The 17,704-nt window shown below is 49.1% G+C and overlaps 1 protein-coding gene across 2 annotated transcripts in view; it reads right to left on the minus strand.

Moving 5' to 3' along the window:
• Positions 1-1,516: 1,516 nt before the first annotated feature.
• The window catches only part of atat1 (alpha tubulin acetyltransferase 1), a 70,123-nt gene continuing 53,935 nt past the window's right edge, over positions 1,517-17,704 (minus strand). For both annotated transcript variants that reach the window (XM_070861354.1, XM_070861353.1), the window contains 3 exons: positions 13,397-13,503; positions 10,355-10,400; positions 1,517-7,282 (listed from right to left, as the gene is read on the minus strand). In XM_070861354.1, coding sequence (XP_070717455.1) covers positions 6,790-7,282; positions 10,355-10,400; positions 13,397-13,503 — 646 coding nt within the window. In that variant the 3' untranslated portion in view covers positions 1,517-6,789. The remainder of the gene's footprint in view (positions 7,283-10,354; positions 10,401-13,396; positions 13,504-17,704) is intronic.

Raw genomic sequence — 17,704 nt, forward strand, 5'->3', positions numbered from 1 at the left:
TCTCTTACTCATTACACCTCTTCTCTGCTAGTTTGAGTCCACATCAGTGTACACTATTCTGAGCTCTTGTAGCAACATAGGAACAGGAAGAGGCCATTCAGTCCCATCGAACTGTTCTGCCATTCAATTAGATCACAGCTAATTCCATCTATCCGCCTTGGTTCCGTACCCTTAAATACCCTTGTCCACCAAAAGCATATCAATCTCAGTTGTGCAATTTCCGATACTTCAAGAGGCTGAACCAAACTATTCGCAACCTTGGTGTCATATTTGACCCTGAAATGAGCTTTCGACCACATATCCACAGTATAACTAAGACCGCCTCTTCCCACCTCCGTAACATCGCCCGCCTCCGCTCTTGCCTCAACTCATCTGTTGCTGAAACCCTCATCCATGCCTTTGTTACCTCCAGATGTGACTATTCAAATGCACTCCTGGCTGGCCACCCACATTCTACCCTACATAAACTAGAGGTGATCCAAAACTCGGCTGCCCGTGTCCTAACATGCACCAAGTCCCACTCACCCATCACCCCTGTGCTCACTGACCTACATTAGCTTCTGGTTAAAGCAACGCCTCGATTTCAAAATTCTCATCCTTATTTTCAAAACCCTCCATGGCCTTGCCCCTCCCTATCTCTGTAATCTCCTCCACCACCCCCCGCCCCCCCCACGAGATGTCTGCACTCCTCTAATTCTGCCTTCCTGAGTATCCTTGATTAGAATTGCTCAACCAATGTTGGCCGTGCCTTCTGTTGCCTAGGCCCCAACCTCTTTCCTCCTTAAAACCTACCTTTGACCAAACTTTTTGTCACCTGCGCCAGTTTCTACTTATGCGGCTCGGTGTCCAATTTTTATTGCATAATACTCCTGTGAAGCACCTTGGGATGTTTCACTACATTAAAGGCGCTATACAAATACAAGTTGTTGTTGTATTCGATTCACCCCGCCTTAACCTGGTATCATTCCGTTGAATCTGAGCTGCTGTTTAACCAGATCCCATCCATTTCCCACCTGGCACATTAGGTTAAATTAACTCCTCCACCCCCCCCCCCCCCCCCCCACGCATAAATCTTTTGTAGACTTCCCCATGGGATGAATGCATGGTGCATGAGTATATACCCTTGCCCTTCAAGGAGTTAAAAACCTACATTTTCCAAGTACACGATGCTGGTGAGGAACTTTCCCCACTGCCAGCATCTACCTTTACATCGCAGGAGTCCTGGTCACAATTTTCCTTCTGCAGTGGATGGGAATTTATGGGCAAGTACCCATGATTTTCTGCTCCCTGCCAACTGTGGGCAAGGTCCCTTGCCAATTCCAGGGATTGAAATTAAACTGAATCAGTGCAGCATTTTCCAGCTACAGGAGTCTGAAACCAATTTTGAATTTACATCACTCTATTTACATCAGTCATATAAAATATCTAATACAGAAATGTTCCCTATTTGACACAGGACAAGAGCTTTGCTTTTTTCACACTTAGCTGGTCAAAGACACAGATAAAACAAAGATAAAACATGTGCATACAAAAATATTTTTATTACAGACTTTTTGTTCTCAGTGTGAACACACCAAAGCATTCGGTGTTACATTTACTGAGTCCATTAATAATTTAATAGGCAAAAGTTAGTTACCACATTTTACTGTCGGAACTACCTGGACTATAAAGAGATGGGGCCGGGGATTGCATGTAGTGTAATCCCAGCCCCAAGGCACTGAAGGTAGAACTACATTTCCATGCCTCATGCACATGCAGAAAATACTCATGAGCAGGATCATCCAAATTGAATGGCAAATGTCCCATTTCCACTCCATTTTCAAAGCACAGAATGAGAACTTAATAGTTAGTGCAGCTTCCTTATGTGCATTAATTACATAAATAGGCTTCGTTATAAGGCTGGGGGAACCATAATGAGAGCAGGTTTTCGGTGGTGGGGTGATTTATATGGATCTTGCTTAATGAGGTAGCCATCATTAATGCCCACTATCAGATCTCCCCTGCCATTGCTTGCCATGTGGGAGGATACAATATTTTATAATAGGAATATTTTCCAACACAATCTGATGGGTGTTATATAAAGTGTGTCACAAGTAGTGTATGTATATGCAAGACTTCTAATATATTAAAGATTGTACGCGAGATCAGTCTCGTAAGGGCAGCGTGACCACGCGGGTTATAGCCAAAGGGGTGATGAGAGGATAAATTATGTCGGGGAGCCCTTTTGAATATCAGTTGAACTGACCATGGCTTAAAGAGGGACCAATTTACAAGCACAAAATAAGAGTGCTCAGTGAAACAGCCCAGGATATGCTGCAACCATCTTTATTGCTTTGCAATCTTTACTGGCCTATTTCGCAGCCTCAAAATCATCAGCCTTTGGTAAGAATTAATTATTTAAATTCCCACGGTTAATCAGTGATTACGTAATTAATTCCAACAGGGAATTTAGGAGAACCATCTTTACCCAGCGCGTGGAGAATGTGGAACTCGGTACCACATGGAAGTGGTTGAGGCGAAAGCTAAGCAAACACAAGGAAGAAAGGAATTGAAGGATATGGTGATAGGGGTGAGATGATTGGAGGAGGCATGTGTGGAGCAGTTAGGCCAAAGGGCCTGTTTCTGTGCTGTACATTCGATACAGCAAACAGAAGCCAAATGGAATTTTGAGGAGGCGAACTAAGATGAAATTTCCAAAGACGGAATGATGCAAAAGGTCAGAACCGTGGGTGCTACTGGCGTGGGAGAACTTTGCAGTTCTACAGCAGGGCGCAGCAGAACTTGACCTCATACTCTTAATCATCGTTTCCAAAACTTCTTTCCCTCCGCTGTCTCATTGCAACTCTTCCACCCACTGTGAATCTAATTCGATCAGAACCCAAACCCGACAGGGTGCATTAAATGGTGTCGTTACAGCAAGCAATTCCTTTACCCGTTTTCCCTCCATTACATTCATGGGACGTCGCAACCAGGTTTTTAAAAAAATGGGTTGCACTTTTCACGACCTCAGGCCACCCCAAAGTGCTTTACAACCAATGACGTACTTTTAAAATGTAACTGTTGTAACGTAGGAAACGTGACAGGCAGCAATGTGATGGTGAGAAGATAAACTGTTTTTAGTGAGTTGGTTTTTGGGATAGTGGCCAGGACACCGGGAATGGCACCCATGCTCTTCTTCAAAATAGTGCCATGGGATCGTTCACATCCACCCGAGAGCAGATGTTGGTTTATTATATCCGAAAGACGGCACCTCCGACAGTATAGCGCTCCCTCAGCACTGTATTGCGAGCGTCAGCCTGTAATTTTGTGCTCAAGTCTGCCTTATGGGGCCTGAACACATGACCTTCTGACGCAGAGGGGGGAGTGCTACCCACCGAGTGTAGGCTGACACAATTGACAATAATCAAAAGTAATGCAATCTTTCAGCAATCAAGGCAGCATGATGGTACATTCCATTGAGTAGATAGTTACACGTTTTTAAAAACACAAGAGTTTTAGTACAGGAGCATTTTAAATTATTCACACGGCGACGAGATTGCAGCGGTATCCTTCATTTTAGTAGCAGACCAGGAATTGTTTGAGGTTTCTGTGCAAAAAGCGCTGTGTTATAGCATGACTACACAGGTTGAAGTAGTTCCTGCAGGCTCCTCTCTGCTGGCTTGTACAGCGTCCTCCTTCCTTATTTAACAAGGCATCATTGCGAAGCAATACAATCCCAATTATCGAGCCTCTCGATTTCCAAAAGACCTTCTTCACCCAATAAATTAAAGCATTCTGCTGGAGGGCAAGCGAACTTCGGGGGAAATGTTATGGCTGCGTCGATACCTGGCCCCGTTACTATGAAGGGTTGGGGTTTACAAGCAGCTGTACTCGTGGAACTGAGAACTCTCACCCTCGTCTGGTCACACAAGACACTACAAGCACAGAAAGGCAATCTTTGGTTGAGCACCTTGGTCAGATTTGGCATGAAACAAGGCCATTGATCAGCAGCTCCAGAGACCCAGTGTACGGCGGGGCAGGGCAGGGCGGGCACCAACAGCAGGTGCACTAAACTCAGTGCCAAACTTTGCTAAGGCCATTGGGTTAAAGCACAGAAAGACCTTCATTTGTATGTCATTGATACAGTTCAAAGCTCTTCACAGAGGTGAATTACTTTGAAGCACGTTCGACCGCTGTAATGCAGGCTAATGAGTCAGCCAGTATAAAACACTGGTTAGGCCGCAGCTGGAGTACTGTGTGCAGTTCTGGTCACCACATTACAGAAAAGATGCAATTACAGGTAATTGCACTGGAGAGGGTGCAGAGGAGATTTACGAGGATATTGCCTGGACTGGAGAATTTTGGCTATGAGGAAAGATTGGAGATGCTGGGTCAGTTTTCTTTGGAACAGAGGAGGCTGAGGGGAGACCTGATTGAAGTGTATAAAATTATGAGACGCCTGGATAGGAAGGACCCGTTTCCCTTGGTACAGGGGTCAACAAACAGGGGCATAGGTTTAGAGTAATTGGAGAGAGGTTTAGAGGAGATGTGGGGAAATTTCTTTAACCAGGTGTGGGGGTCTGGAACTCACTGCCTGAAAGGGTGGTAGAGGCAGAAACCCTCATCACATTTAAAAAATATTTGGATATGCACTTGAAGTGCCGTAACCTACAGGGCTACGGCCACTGGAAGGTGGGATTCGGCTGGGTGGCTCTTTTTCAACCGGCACAGACACAATGGTCACCTTCTGTGTCGTTATTTTTCTGTGATTCCATCAACCTGTTCAAAAGATCCCGAGATGTCCCCTTTACTATCTCAGCTTTCCCCAGTCGGTAACTCTCATGGCTGCCTCGGAAAATTGGGGATTCATGCCCCACTCCAATGCCAGCCTTCAGATGATAGGTTGCACTCGGCGACCACACTCTGCCTTTACATCCATGGGTTCCATCCGTTCAGGGTTAAACCTGCGAGTTACCCCCAGAACAGGGTAGATAAAACCTAGCAACACCAACATGTGGCATGATTGGTGCAAGGACTGCTTTGAGTGACCCTGTTGATCAAGTTGTGCCAATAAACTTGATGCCATCATACATTCCTTATACGAACGTGACCAAGGCGATAATATGCCCCTCTTTCCACGGTGACTGCCATTTCCTGACATTCTATCATTGGGTTGATGGCCACTTTCTGGTGACCTTCCGACTTTGCCCTACTGTTTGCTCGCACCGTGATCTCCTCAGAAGAGGTTTTTTTTTTTTAAAAAGGCCACACTCTTGAACTAAGTGTACAACCAACTAGTGCCGATCCTTCTTGGGAAGGACGACAAGTGAGGTCCTATTTGGGCTCATGCGATTGCCAATGGGACACAGCTTCAGCAGCATCTCACAAACCCGCGACCTCTGCCACCTAGAAGGACAAGGGCAGCAGGCGCATGGGAACACCACCACCTCCACGTTCCCCTCCCTCCACCCCCTCCCCGCCAAGTCACATACCATCCTGACTTGGAAATATATCACCGTCCCTTCATCGTCTCCCTCCCTAACAGCACTGTGGGACCACCTTCACCACACGGGACTGCAACGGTTCAAGAAGGCAGCTCACCACCACCTTCTCAAGGGCAGTGAGGGATGGGCAATAAATGCCGGCCTTGCCTGCGATGCCCACATCCCGAGAATTAATTTTTTTTAAAAGGGCACCAGTGGATCGTCTGTGGCAGACTTGACAATCCACTACCCAAGCCAGTCAGGGTTGCAATGCTCTGTTGATGATTGTCCAGCCTACCCTGGCTCAATGACGGACCCTGGAGGGGAGGTGGGGGGGGGGGGGAGGTTTAGGCCCATCGTTGGAAGCGGACATTCCTCCCCCACTCGGCTACAGATAATCTCTTTGCCAACCAATGCCCCGACAATTGTGGGGGTGGGGGTGGGGGCTGGGTGTTAGTGGGGCAAGCGGTGGGAGGTTTAATTAGTGCTGTGCGCCGGTAAATGTGTTGTATATTTTAGCCGATTAAACTCCGACAGTCAGTGCCACAGGGGCCGTGGCCCTTGCCGGAGCCCCGAGAGTTTAGGGGGAGGGTGGCGGGGTCCTGAGGGGGGTGGGGGGAGGATGCTCGCCACGTCAGGCAAACAGAAACTCTACTTGTTGCGTGGCTCTCAGTTCTTTGGTATGGAGACTCGAACATAGCTAGGGGTTTATGTGCACGTCACATGCATGACGGAACCCCCTGCCATTACCCCATTCGAGCAATAGCCCTCAAACAATTTTGAGACACGGGGGTGGGGGGGTGGTGAGGGAAGGCGATGGCGATAATCCATGTTCCCTGAGGAAGGCGAAGAGGCTGGTTAGTTAAAGGCAGTGGCCAATTCCCGAGCGGACCACTCCTCCGATTGGCAAGACCACGGTTTTTCGGGTTCCCTTCCGGGGTTCTGGGAGTATTGGAGCGGACAGAGCACTGGCAGATCTCCCGTGGCATTGCTCACAGTGCTGAGCGGGAGGGCACGCTGTTTGGGCACCGACACCGGTGTTACCCCACACAACGCAGAGTGTGTATTACATTGTGCTCCGAAAGCGGGAGCTGGGATGAATCCCCTTTCGAGGCCGCAAGGTGCGCGCTGCCAATAGGCACATCCTGAGCTCAGTTGCCGTCGGTGAGGGGTGCGGGGCCGGGTCAGAAGAAAGCAAGGTGGAACAATTGCCTTTCCTTGGTTACCGGGAAGGGGAAGGGAGGGGGGTGTTATTACTGGTGGGAACAGGTTGCCACAACGAGGTTTCAGGCAACTTAGGGTCCTCCCCCAGTGACTCTCTCATGGTTCACCAGGGTCTAGTGTTCCTGAACTCCTGCTTGTGTCGTATCCACTGGGCGTTGATGGGAACGCCCAGCTCCGCCCACGAGATGCCGCCGCCTCGCTCCTTCCCGCCGTACGAGCCGGAAGACCAGGCCGTCGCTTGGTCACGCCGGGGCCGCTGGTCGGGATCCTGCTCCTCACTGTCCCCCGACCCTCCTTCGACCGGGGGCCCCTCCGCGGAGCCTCCGCCCGCCTTCCCCAACCAGGGGGCTGCGTCCGGAGGGTTGCCACCTCCAGACAGCTGACCCTTGGCAAGCGGGGCCTCCTCTGGCCAGGCTCGCTCTCCCGGGAGGGGCTTCTCCGGTGGCCTGGGTGCCGGGGGGGGCTCACAGTCTCCCGCGGATGGCAGCGGCGCCTGGCTCCGTTGAGAGGGCGAATCGCAGGGGAGGCTCTCCAGGTCCAAAGGGGGCACGCATCGAATCAGCTGGTCCGGTCCTCTGGCCGGGGAATCCGTTGCTCTGAAATGAAGAACACAAAATTAACCAGTAGACCAGGCGATGGAGAATGTATTATTCCGCTGCTACACTTTGCCACATTACAACAGTGACTGCACGCCAAAAAGTACTTCATTGGTTGTAAAGTGCTTTGAGACGTCCGATGGTCGTGAAAGGCGCTATATAAATGCAAGTCTTTCTTTCTTTTTACAGTATAAGTGCATGTGTGTCCCTTCAAGACTACAGGGCACCACTGTTCCACATTCATCTAATTACATCAAATGCACAGCACAGAAACAGGCTCTACGGCCCAACTATTCCATGCTGGTGTTTCATAGAATAGTACAGTATGAGGGGCCATTCGGCCCATCGAGTTGCCGCCAGCTCTTTCGAAGAGCAATTCAATTAGTCCCACTCCCCCCCACTCCTTCCCCATAACCCTGCAATTTTTTCTCCTTCAGATATTTATCCACTTCTCTTTAGAAGGCTACCATTGAATCTGCCTCCACCACCCTATCAGGCAGCGCGCTCCAGATCCTAACCACTCGTTGCGTAAAACAAATGTCCCCTCGTGTTGCCTTTGGTTCTTGTGCCAATCACCTCAAGTCTGTGCCCTCTGGTTATCGACTACAGCCATTGGAAATAGCTTCTCCATTTACTGTCATGATTTTAAACACCTCGAATAAATGTCCTTAACCTACTCTGCTCCAAGGGGGAACAACCCCAGCTTCTCCAGTCTCTCCATGTAACTGTATTCCCACATCGCTGAAACCATTCCAAGTCTCTTCTGCACCCTCTCCAAACCTTTCACGTCCTTCCTAAAGTGTGGTGCCCATAGGATTATATCGGATACACGGCACAGAAACAGGCCATTCGGCCCAACCAGTCCATGCCGGTGTTTATGCTCCACTCGAGCCTCCTCCCGTCTTTCCTCATCTAACTCTATCAGCATTACCCTCTATTCCCTTCTCCCTCATATGTTGTTCCAGACGCCCCTTAAATACATCTATACTATTCGCTTCAACCACTCCCTGTGGTGGTGAGTTCCACATTCTCACCACTCTCTGGGTATAGAAGTTTCCTCTGAATTCCCGATTGGATTTCTTGGTGACTATCTTGTACTGATGGCCTCTAGTTATGCTCTACCCCACAAGTGAAACATTCTCCACAATACTCCAGCTGGGGTGGAATTAGTTTATGCTGCACACCAGCCTTCTCCCCACATCGACTGCATCCCACCCTGTCAGCATAACCTTCCATTTCTTTCGCCCTCATGCAATTATCTAGGTTTCCCTTAGAAGCATTCCACCATGGGTCAGTGGGGGGCGGGGGGGAAAGGCATTTTAACATGCCTTCCATAACATGCTGAGGCTAACTGTAGACTCCTTTTTTCTCGTCCTTGACTGTGATCAGGCAACTCGGCACACAATCAGGAGTTGCACATCGTGGGATCCCCGCCTGGGATCAAAAACGACTCAACTGCTCACTGAGCAAGCCCTTGGGGGAGCTACAAGGTCATGATCCACTAGTGAAGCACTTTGGCTTCCACACCTGCTCCGGGGTAGCTCGGGGGGGGTTCCTGTCGGCCAGAGAGAGCTGACGGAGACTCTGGCCGCTCGATACAGGCAGGCTGAGCAGCTCACACCGACCAACACCCATAGAACACGACCCCCCCACCAAACCTTTTACCCTTTTTCTCCTCTCTGAAAGGCACTGTGGGGGCAATTTTAACTGAATTCAGGGAACAGAGGGATCGGGTGCAACCCTGGTTTTACCCCCTCGCCCCGGATTATATTCTCCGTTAAAGTGACATCAGAGCAATTCGTGGGATCCCCGCCCGGCGAGTTGGGTTAAAATGAACCCCTCCGACTCATAGGAGCAGGAGTCGGCCATTCGGCCCCTCAAGCCTGCTCCGCCATTCAATAAGAATCTTCAACCTCAACTCTACTTTACTGCACTATCCCCATATCCCTTGATTTCCTTAATATTCAAAAATCTATTGATCTCGGACTTGAATATACTCAACGACTGAGCATCCAGAGCCCTCTGGGGTAGAGAATCCCAAAGATTCACCACCCACTGCGTGAAGGAGTTTCTCCTCAGCTTAGTCCTAAATGGCCAACCCCTTATTCTGAGACGGTGACCCCTGGTTCTAGCCAGAGGAAACATCCTCCCTGCATCTACCCCGTCAGGCCCAGTAAGAATTTTGTATGTTAGTCCATTGTTGGGCTAAGGTTGCAAGGATATCCAAGCTCCCACGGCCACACTTGCCCCATTCTTCCTAGTCAGGCTGTCTGACTGCGAACGAGACCGCCGCAGGTCTGACTGACCGGAGACCCACATGCTCGCACACTTCCAGGCGGTTGGGCCACCGATCGCCACCCGATCTGCGAACTCAACACTGACCAAGGACCAAACCAAGGCTCTTCCTGGCCTGTGTGGCCACGAGAAGCAGGAGCTTACCACGGGATTGCTGGTCAAGTGAGTGGTGGAGGGGGGGGGGGGGGGGGGGGGGTGGGGGTGGTTCGCGCGTGGAAACCACTACTTAATGGTGGCTAGTGAGCGGGGGGACATGAGGGGATTAACTAACGGACATCTGGCAGCAGATGGCTGAGGCAGGTCGGAGGCAGATGTTCGTTGCTCACCCGTCTCAAACCAAGGTGGCCATTTTCGGATTGGTGGGCCATTTTGGGACCATTGCTGAAGCCCTTCAGCGATCGCCCCTCGGCCTTGATGACCGATGACTAAATGCTTGGAAGAACTATGACATATGGAATGGATTCCTTATAGAGGACCCCACAGTACAACCTGTAGGAACAAACCTTCCTCGCAAACAGTGGACAACCATCAACCGCCTCAGAACCGGCCATGGTAGATGCTGCCACCGTCTCCATAGGTGGAAGATTAAAGCAGCCCCATCATGCGACTGTGGAGCTCCTGATCAGACCCTGAGCACTGCCCTCCAGAGGGAAATTCGCAGGCACCGTACAATTTATCCACGCGGTTATACGGGAAGCTTTGGCCTGGATATCCAACCTAGATATTGTCATTTCATTTGCTTTGTTACTACCATAGAAAGGAGAAGAAGTTGCTCACCCAAGATCCAGCTGCTCGGTCTGTCCTGGCGAGTTCTGGTCAGAACCTGGAGAAAGAAGCTTCCATTACACTTGGGTCTAAAAGTTCCTGCCCCCCCCCCTCCCCCGAATTCCCCTCTCCACAAGACTTCCCAAAAGAAAAGGGATTTGCACTTGTAGCAAACCTCGCCACAGCTCTCACACACACTGCTTGGCACACAATGAATAGCTTCCAATTGTGGTTGGTGTTGTTACGGCAGCGAGGTGTATGACCACTTTTAATCAGTTTTTTGGTGGTATTGGTTATAGACGGTTTTATACCACAGTCGCAACTGCAAAAAAAATTAGTTAAAAAAAAAAAATTATTGGATAAAAATGCCCAAAAATAATTTAGCCCACGCTGAACAAGTTGCATGAATCAGACACCAGCATGGTTAAAGGAGGCAGCAATAATGGAGTAAATAGAACTAATACAACAGCAAAATACTGTGTTCTGACGAAGGGTCGTCGACCTGAAACGTTAACTCTGTTTCTCTCTCCACAGATTCTGCCTGACCCGCTGAGTATTTCCAGCACTTTCAATCTATATTGGTTTCTCTTTAAAAGGGAAAAAAAAATAGCAACTTTAAACCTGTTAAAGCTACCGAGAGCCTGCTGTGCTGCCCAGAGTTTCAGAACCTCGAGGAAGACACTCGTTTATGAACCATTTATAAATTACTGAGGGTGATCAATATTGTCACCTTAAACTTAAAAAAAAAAGTATCAGGATGTAGGTGACACTGGTAAGGCCGGCATTTATTGCCCCTAAGGGTATTAAGGGTCAACCACGTTGGTGTGGAACTGGAGTCACATCTAGCTTACCTTCCCGAAAAGGACACGAGTGAATCAGATGGGTTTTTGTCTCAGCTCATAAATGACCAGAATTAATTAATTAAATTTGCCACAGTGGGCTGTGAACTCAACCTCTGGATCGCTGGTCCAGAACCAGAACCAATAAGCTACCTACTGAACTTTTAACAGCCCTCTTAAACTGCCTGTCTTCAAAACCTCCATTTACACTAAGCTGGGTGGCGGTGTGAGCTGTGAGGAGGATGCTAAGAGACTGCAGGGTGATTTGAACAGGTTAGGTGAGTGGGCAAATGGATGGCAGATGCAGTATAATCTGGATAAATGTGAGGTTATCCACTTTGGGGGCAAAAGCACGAAGACAGAATATGATCTGAATGGTGACAGATTAGGAAAAGGGGAGGTGCAACGAGACCTGGGTGTCATGGTACATCAGTCATTGAAAGTTGGCATGCAGGTACAGCAGGCGGTGAAGAAGGCAAATGGTATGTTGGCCTTCATAACGAGAGGATTTGAGTATAGGAGCAGGGAGGTGTTACTGCAGTTGTACAGGGCCTTGGTGAGGCCACACCGTGAATATTGTGTACAGTTTTGGTTTCCTAATCTGAGGAAGGACATTCTTGCTATTGAGGGAATGCAGCGAAGGTTCACCAGACGGATTCCCAGGATGGCAGGACTGACATATGAGGAGAGACTGGATCGACTGGGCCTGTATCCACTGGAGTTTAGAAGGATGAGAGGGGATCTCATAGAAACGTATAAAATTCTGATGGGTTTAGACAGGTTAGATGCAGGAAGAATGTTCCCGATGTTGGAGAAGTCCAGAACCAAGGGTTACTGTCTAAGGATAAGGGGTAAGCCATTTAGGACCGAGATGAGGAGAAACTTCTTCACTCAGAGTGTTGTTAACCTGTGGAATTCCCTACCGCAGAGAGTTGTTGAGGCCAATTCGTTAGATATATTCAAAAGGGAGTTAGATATGGCCTTTACGGCTAAAGGGATCAAGGGGTATGGAGAGAAAGCAGGAATAGGGTACTGACGTTGAATGATCAGCCATGATCATACTGAATGGCGGTGCAGGCTCGAAGGGCCGAATGGCCTACTCCTGCACCTATTTTCTACGTTTCTCTCTTTTCCTCAGATTCATCCGTGCTACTTAATTGCCAGTTGGGTTTACAATCTCCAGGGGCCTTGGACTTTCCCACACAGCCACATACCTCAGAGCCCCCTCCCTCGCCAAGTGGCTCCGGGTCCCACCGCTTCCTCTGGTCCCCCCAAAAAATAGGTCTGCTCCCTCTCTGAAGGTACTACTGTTTCTTAAGGGCCGTACTCTCGCCCGAGTCAGAAGGTTGTGGGTTCAAGTCCCACTCCAGGGCACAAAAATCCAGGCTGACACTCCCAGTGCAATGCTGAGGGAGTGCTGCACTGTCAGAGGTGCCGTCTTTCGGAGGAGACGTTAAACCGATGCCCCATTTGCTCTCTCAAGTGGATCCCATGGCACTATTTCGAAGAAAAGCAGGGGAGTTATCTCCAGTGACACTATTAATCCCTCAATCAACACAACAAAAGCAGATTATCTGCTCATTATCGCGTTGCTGTTTGTGGGAGCTTGCTTGTGCACAAATTGCCTGCCGCGTTTTCACATTACAACAGTGACTACACTCCAAAAAAGTACTTCATCGGATGTAGAGCGCTTTGAGACGTCCGGTGGTCGTGAAAGGCGCTATATAACTCCAAGTCTTTCTTTTTTTCTTCTTCAGAACATCATCCAGAGTGAAAAAAATAGGCCATTCAACTCTAACTCCTCTCCAAACAAATAATAATAATCATCCTACTTCGAACGCCTCTCTCTCCCCGCAAACAATCCCGCAACGCCCAGCGTCCATAATTGATTATTCTATTAATTACCCAATCCGCTCCACCCAGTCCTTGCATTCTATCAAACTCTTCCCCCGCCCCTCCCCGCATCAGCTGCTGCGTCCCTACTTTGCACAACACTAAAGAACGAGAATTAATAGTTCATAGCATGGAGGAAGGGGTGATAGTCCCAAGCTGTGTATGTGTGTCTCTCTCTCTTGCGCTGAAAGGGAGCAGGGACCCACTATGTCAAATAAAATCTCATGCCTAAAAGACATGCCAAGTACAAGAGGCCGCGTTAACTGGATGTCACGTCGAAAGCTAACTGCTTAAAAATGCAAGTAATATTGAAATGACTCACCTGCTGCCCTTGACTTCTCCGCCATTTGTTCTGGAGACTGAGAGCTGCTCTTGTTGTAGCGACTGTACATGTTCCCCATGGCAACCATTCCCTGCTGCTCAGGCGTGCTAATCCGAGGAAAGACAAGAACAAAAAATACAGGGGGGGGGGGGGGGGCAAAGGGAGGAGAGCGAGGGGGGGGGGGGGGGGGAGATTTGGGTTATAGTCAAGGAAAAGGGAAAGGAGTACAGAATTTGGGAAAGGAGTACGGAATTTGGGAAAGGAAGAAAAGCGAGGGTGGGGGAAGAGAGCGAAGAGAGATGGAATGTTGGGAGGAGAAAATAGCAAAGGAAATGTGGAAACCAAGTGGAGAAAAATGGGATGGGTGGAAACAAAACAATGAGAATGTCAAACTAATGAAGATATGGATGAGATAGAGCCAAAAATAATGATCCAAATCAACTCAAAGGCTGAATAAAATGGTTTCCCTTTGGAAGCGGAAGTGTAACAGCAAGATTTTTATTTCTTAAAAACTAACAGATCTGCCCTGGCACTGCTCATCGTAAGTTGGAGGATATGGCGTCCGTCCGTTCCACCCCCACCCCCCTCCCCCTCCAAAGGACGTGAATTCTCCACTATGTTATACGCAATGTGCTATTTGGCTGCTACAGATAGATGAGCTTAACTTGCCCTGTTCTGGTTCAATTGCTGCAAATAGGCAGAGACCAAAGTCAACTAGAGGCCAATTGTGATAAGGCGCACCAAGATCAATTAGAGGCCAATTGCGATAAAGCGCACCAAGGTCAACTAGAGGCCAATTGCGATAAAGCGCACCAAGGTCAATTAGAGGCCAATTGCGATAAATGGCACCAAGGTCAATTAGAGGCCAATTGCGATAAATGGCAGAGTTCAATTAGAGGCTAATTGCAATAAAGCACACTAAGATCAAATAGAGATTAACTGTTGGCATTCTCTCCCCTTTCTATTAACATTTATGCACGTTCTGGTACATTTCAATACTAAGTGTGATGCCTGAAGTGCGAAAGATCTCTAAACACCAGTGTTGTATTATACACACACTAGTGGATTTATGGAACGGCTGGTCACTACAAGTCAGAGGATGTCAGTTTTACAAAGACCATTAGACAAGTGATGCACAATATATTATTCCGCCGCTCCAGTGTAGGTGTGTATCTCTAAGGCTTCAACTACACTGCATTCTTCAAATTGATGGTTGGATTGGCATTCCACGCCTTCCTCTTTTTAAAAACCACAGCGCTTAAACCAACATCACTAAAAAAAAACACAATTATCCGGTCATTATCACATCGCTGTCTGTGTGCAAATTGGCTGCCACGCTTCCTACATTACAACAGTGACTACACTGCTAAAAGTACTTAAATCGGTGAAAATTCTTTCTTTAAGGTCTGAAAGGCTAATTAAAGAGAGGCCGAGGTGATTCGGAGGTTTGGTCGCATGCATGCGCACACTCTCCCACTCCGCATGCGCGCACTCTCACTGCGATCGCATCCCGCCTCCCCTCACACGCTCGTACCCTCCCCCACATTCTCGCAACATATCATCATCATAGGCAGTCCCTCGAAATCGGGGAAGACTTGCTGTCGCTCTAAAAATGAGTTCTTGGGTAAATGAACAGTCCAATACGGGAATTACAGACCTGGTCACAGGTGGGACAGACAGTGGTTGGAGGAAAGGGTGGGTGGGGAACCTGGTTTGCCGCACACTCCTTCCGCTTGGTTTCTGCAGGCTCTCGGCGCCCTCCCAGATACACTTCCTCCACCTAGGGCGGTCTTTGACCAGGTACTCCCAGGTGTTGGTGGGGATGTTGCATTTTATCAGGGAGGCTTTAAGGGTATCCTTGAAACGTTTCCTCTGCCCACCTTGGGCTCGCTTGCCGTGTAGGAGTTCCGAGTAGAGCGCTTGCTTTGGGAGTCTCGTGTCAGGCCCGTGAACAATGTGGCCCGCCCAGCGGAGCTGATCAAGTGTGGTCAGTGCTGCGATACTGGGGGACGTTGGCCCAGTCGAGGACGTTGACATTGGTGCGTCTGTCCTCCCAGGGGATTTGCAGGATCTTGCGGAGACATCGTTGGTGGTATTTCGCAGCGACTTGAGGTGTCTACTGTATTTGGTCCACGTCTCAGCCATACATAGCCCTGTAGACCATGAGCTTGGTGCCAGATTTGAGGGCCTGGTCTTCAAACACTCTTTTCCTCAGACAGCCGAAGGCTGAGCTAGCACACACTCGCAGCACACTCCCCTACATACTCGCACAAACGAGCTGAACTGTGCCAGACAGGGGTGAATATCTGCCTTCGCGCCTGGTACACATACAGGGAGTTTTACACAGACACGAGTGAGCTGTGCAACACCAGCGAGCTGTGCAACACCAGCCAGGAGTGAATTGTTCCCTTTTAACCGCAGAGGTACTAGCCATTCACAGGAGCCGACACCATGATGCACGACATCAGACAGTACACCGAGAACTGTTGGCCAAATTCACAGGTGAACGGGGTAGGAAAGAAAGGGAAGAAGTTAAAAAAAAAACACACACCAGTAAGTGGGAGGTCCAATCACCCAGGGCTTTATTGTAAACATAGAAACTACATCGCAGGGTCCTTCAGTCACTTATTTCTTTACAGACATGCAGGAACTAACACACACACACACACATCCACACAAGGGTTATTGGGAAAGACAAGGATATGCACCTTCGGGAGAAGGCCACACTGAAGGGACACCCAACAGCTACAATATTCCTAACCCCAACATCACAAGTCACATCCTGCCACGCCCCAGTGGAGCTCGAGGAAAATCCAAATGGGTAGTGAAACCTCGTCCAGCAGAATTCCCGAGATTTCCCTGCCCTGCCGAATACCTGGAAGATAAGCGAGCGTTCTTTACGTTGCTCCCTCTCTCCCCACACCCACCCCTTAACTAACACCTACGTCAAGTCTGCCCCAGGGGCTGCGATGGGGTCAGAGCAGCTTCACACTCACACTTTCCTGATGGCGCTGACTAACTGAAGCTGGGGTCCGGTTCATGGCCCTTAAACAGCGCCTAGTGCTGACGCGGCCATTCAGCATGCACAAGCCCCGCGAGCATCGGGCAGATGTTCGGCAGTGGAGGCATCACCAACCGAGCTCGAATAGCCCTGAGAGTAGTAGGTGGATATCCTGCAGTGAAGGGATCACCAACCGTGCCTGAGCGGACCCCCACACTCACTTTTTAACCGGGGAGGGTTATATTCACTGCAATTTAGATGAATGAGAGGGGATCTCATAGAAACATATAAAATTCTGACGGGATTGGACAGGTTAGATGCAGGAAGAATGTTCCCGATGTTGGGGAAGTCCAGAACCAGGAGGTCACAGTCTAAGGATAAGGGGTAAGCCATTTAGGACCGAGATGAGGAGAAACTTTTTCACCCAGAGAGTGGTGAACCTGTGGAATTCTCTACCACAGAAAGTGGTTGAGGCCAGTTCGTTAGATATATTCAAAAGAGAGTTAGATGTGGCCCTTGTGGCTAAAGGGATCAAGGGGTATGGAGAGAAAGCAGGAATAGGGTACTGAAGTTGCAAGATCAGCCATCATCATATTGAATGGTGGTGCAGGCTCGAAGGGCCAAATGGCCTGCTCCTGCACCTATTTTCTATGTTTCTATGTCAGTGAATAATCAGTGTGAATGGTATCCAATTTCCACCCCCTCCCCGCCACACACCCCGACCCTCAGCCTCGAGGACTTATGTAGCTTCAACTGAGACCAGCTGACTCAGCAGAGGGGTGCTGGGATCTTTCTATGCTCAGTACACCACCAGGCCAACTGAAACGGTGTCGAGAAGTGCTTAGGACAGCCACTGATCCCCACCTAGAAGTGTAGACAACTCAGGCCTCGAACCACAGGACAATTCAGTCCACTGTGAATGCATACAGTACGGCAGTGTTGGGGTTGTGGTACCTGACTGGCGAATCTGGTAGTTCAATCCCCACCAGGGCAACTTGTGAAAATGAATTCAATGAATCTTGTCACTTCTGGGCTGGCACCGGAAACAATAGGGGGGCAGTATTAACGTAACCCGCCCGTTAGACGGGATCAGGTGCAACAGTGGTTTTACACACCGCCCGACATTAATCTCTGCTGAAGTCAATATTGGGCGGGATGCAAAAAAAATAAAAATCGGCATTCCACCCGAGCCCGGTGAGTTAGGTTAAAAATATCTCCCACTGACTCCATCATCAGGCTATTGATTCCAATGGTGTTAGACCTCCCAAGTCCCCTCTTCCCCATTCTTCCTAGTCAGGCTGCCGGAC

The sequence above is a fragment of the Pristiophorus japonicus genome, chromosome 19 (assembly GCF_044704955.1).
Source record: "Pristiophorus japonicus isolate sPriJap1 chromosome 19, sPriJap1.hap1, whole genome shotgun sequence".
Lineage (NCBI taxonomy): Eukaryota > Metazoa > Chordata > Chondrichthyes > Pristiophoridae > Pristiophorus > Pristiophorus japonicus.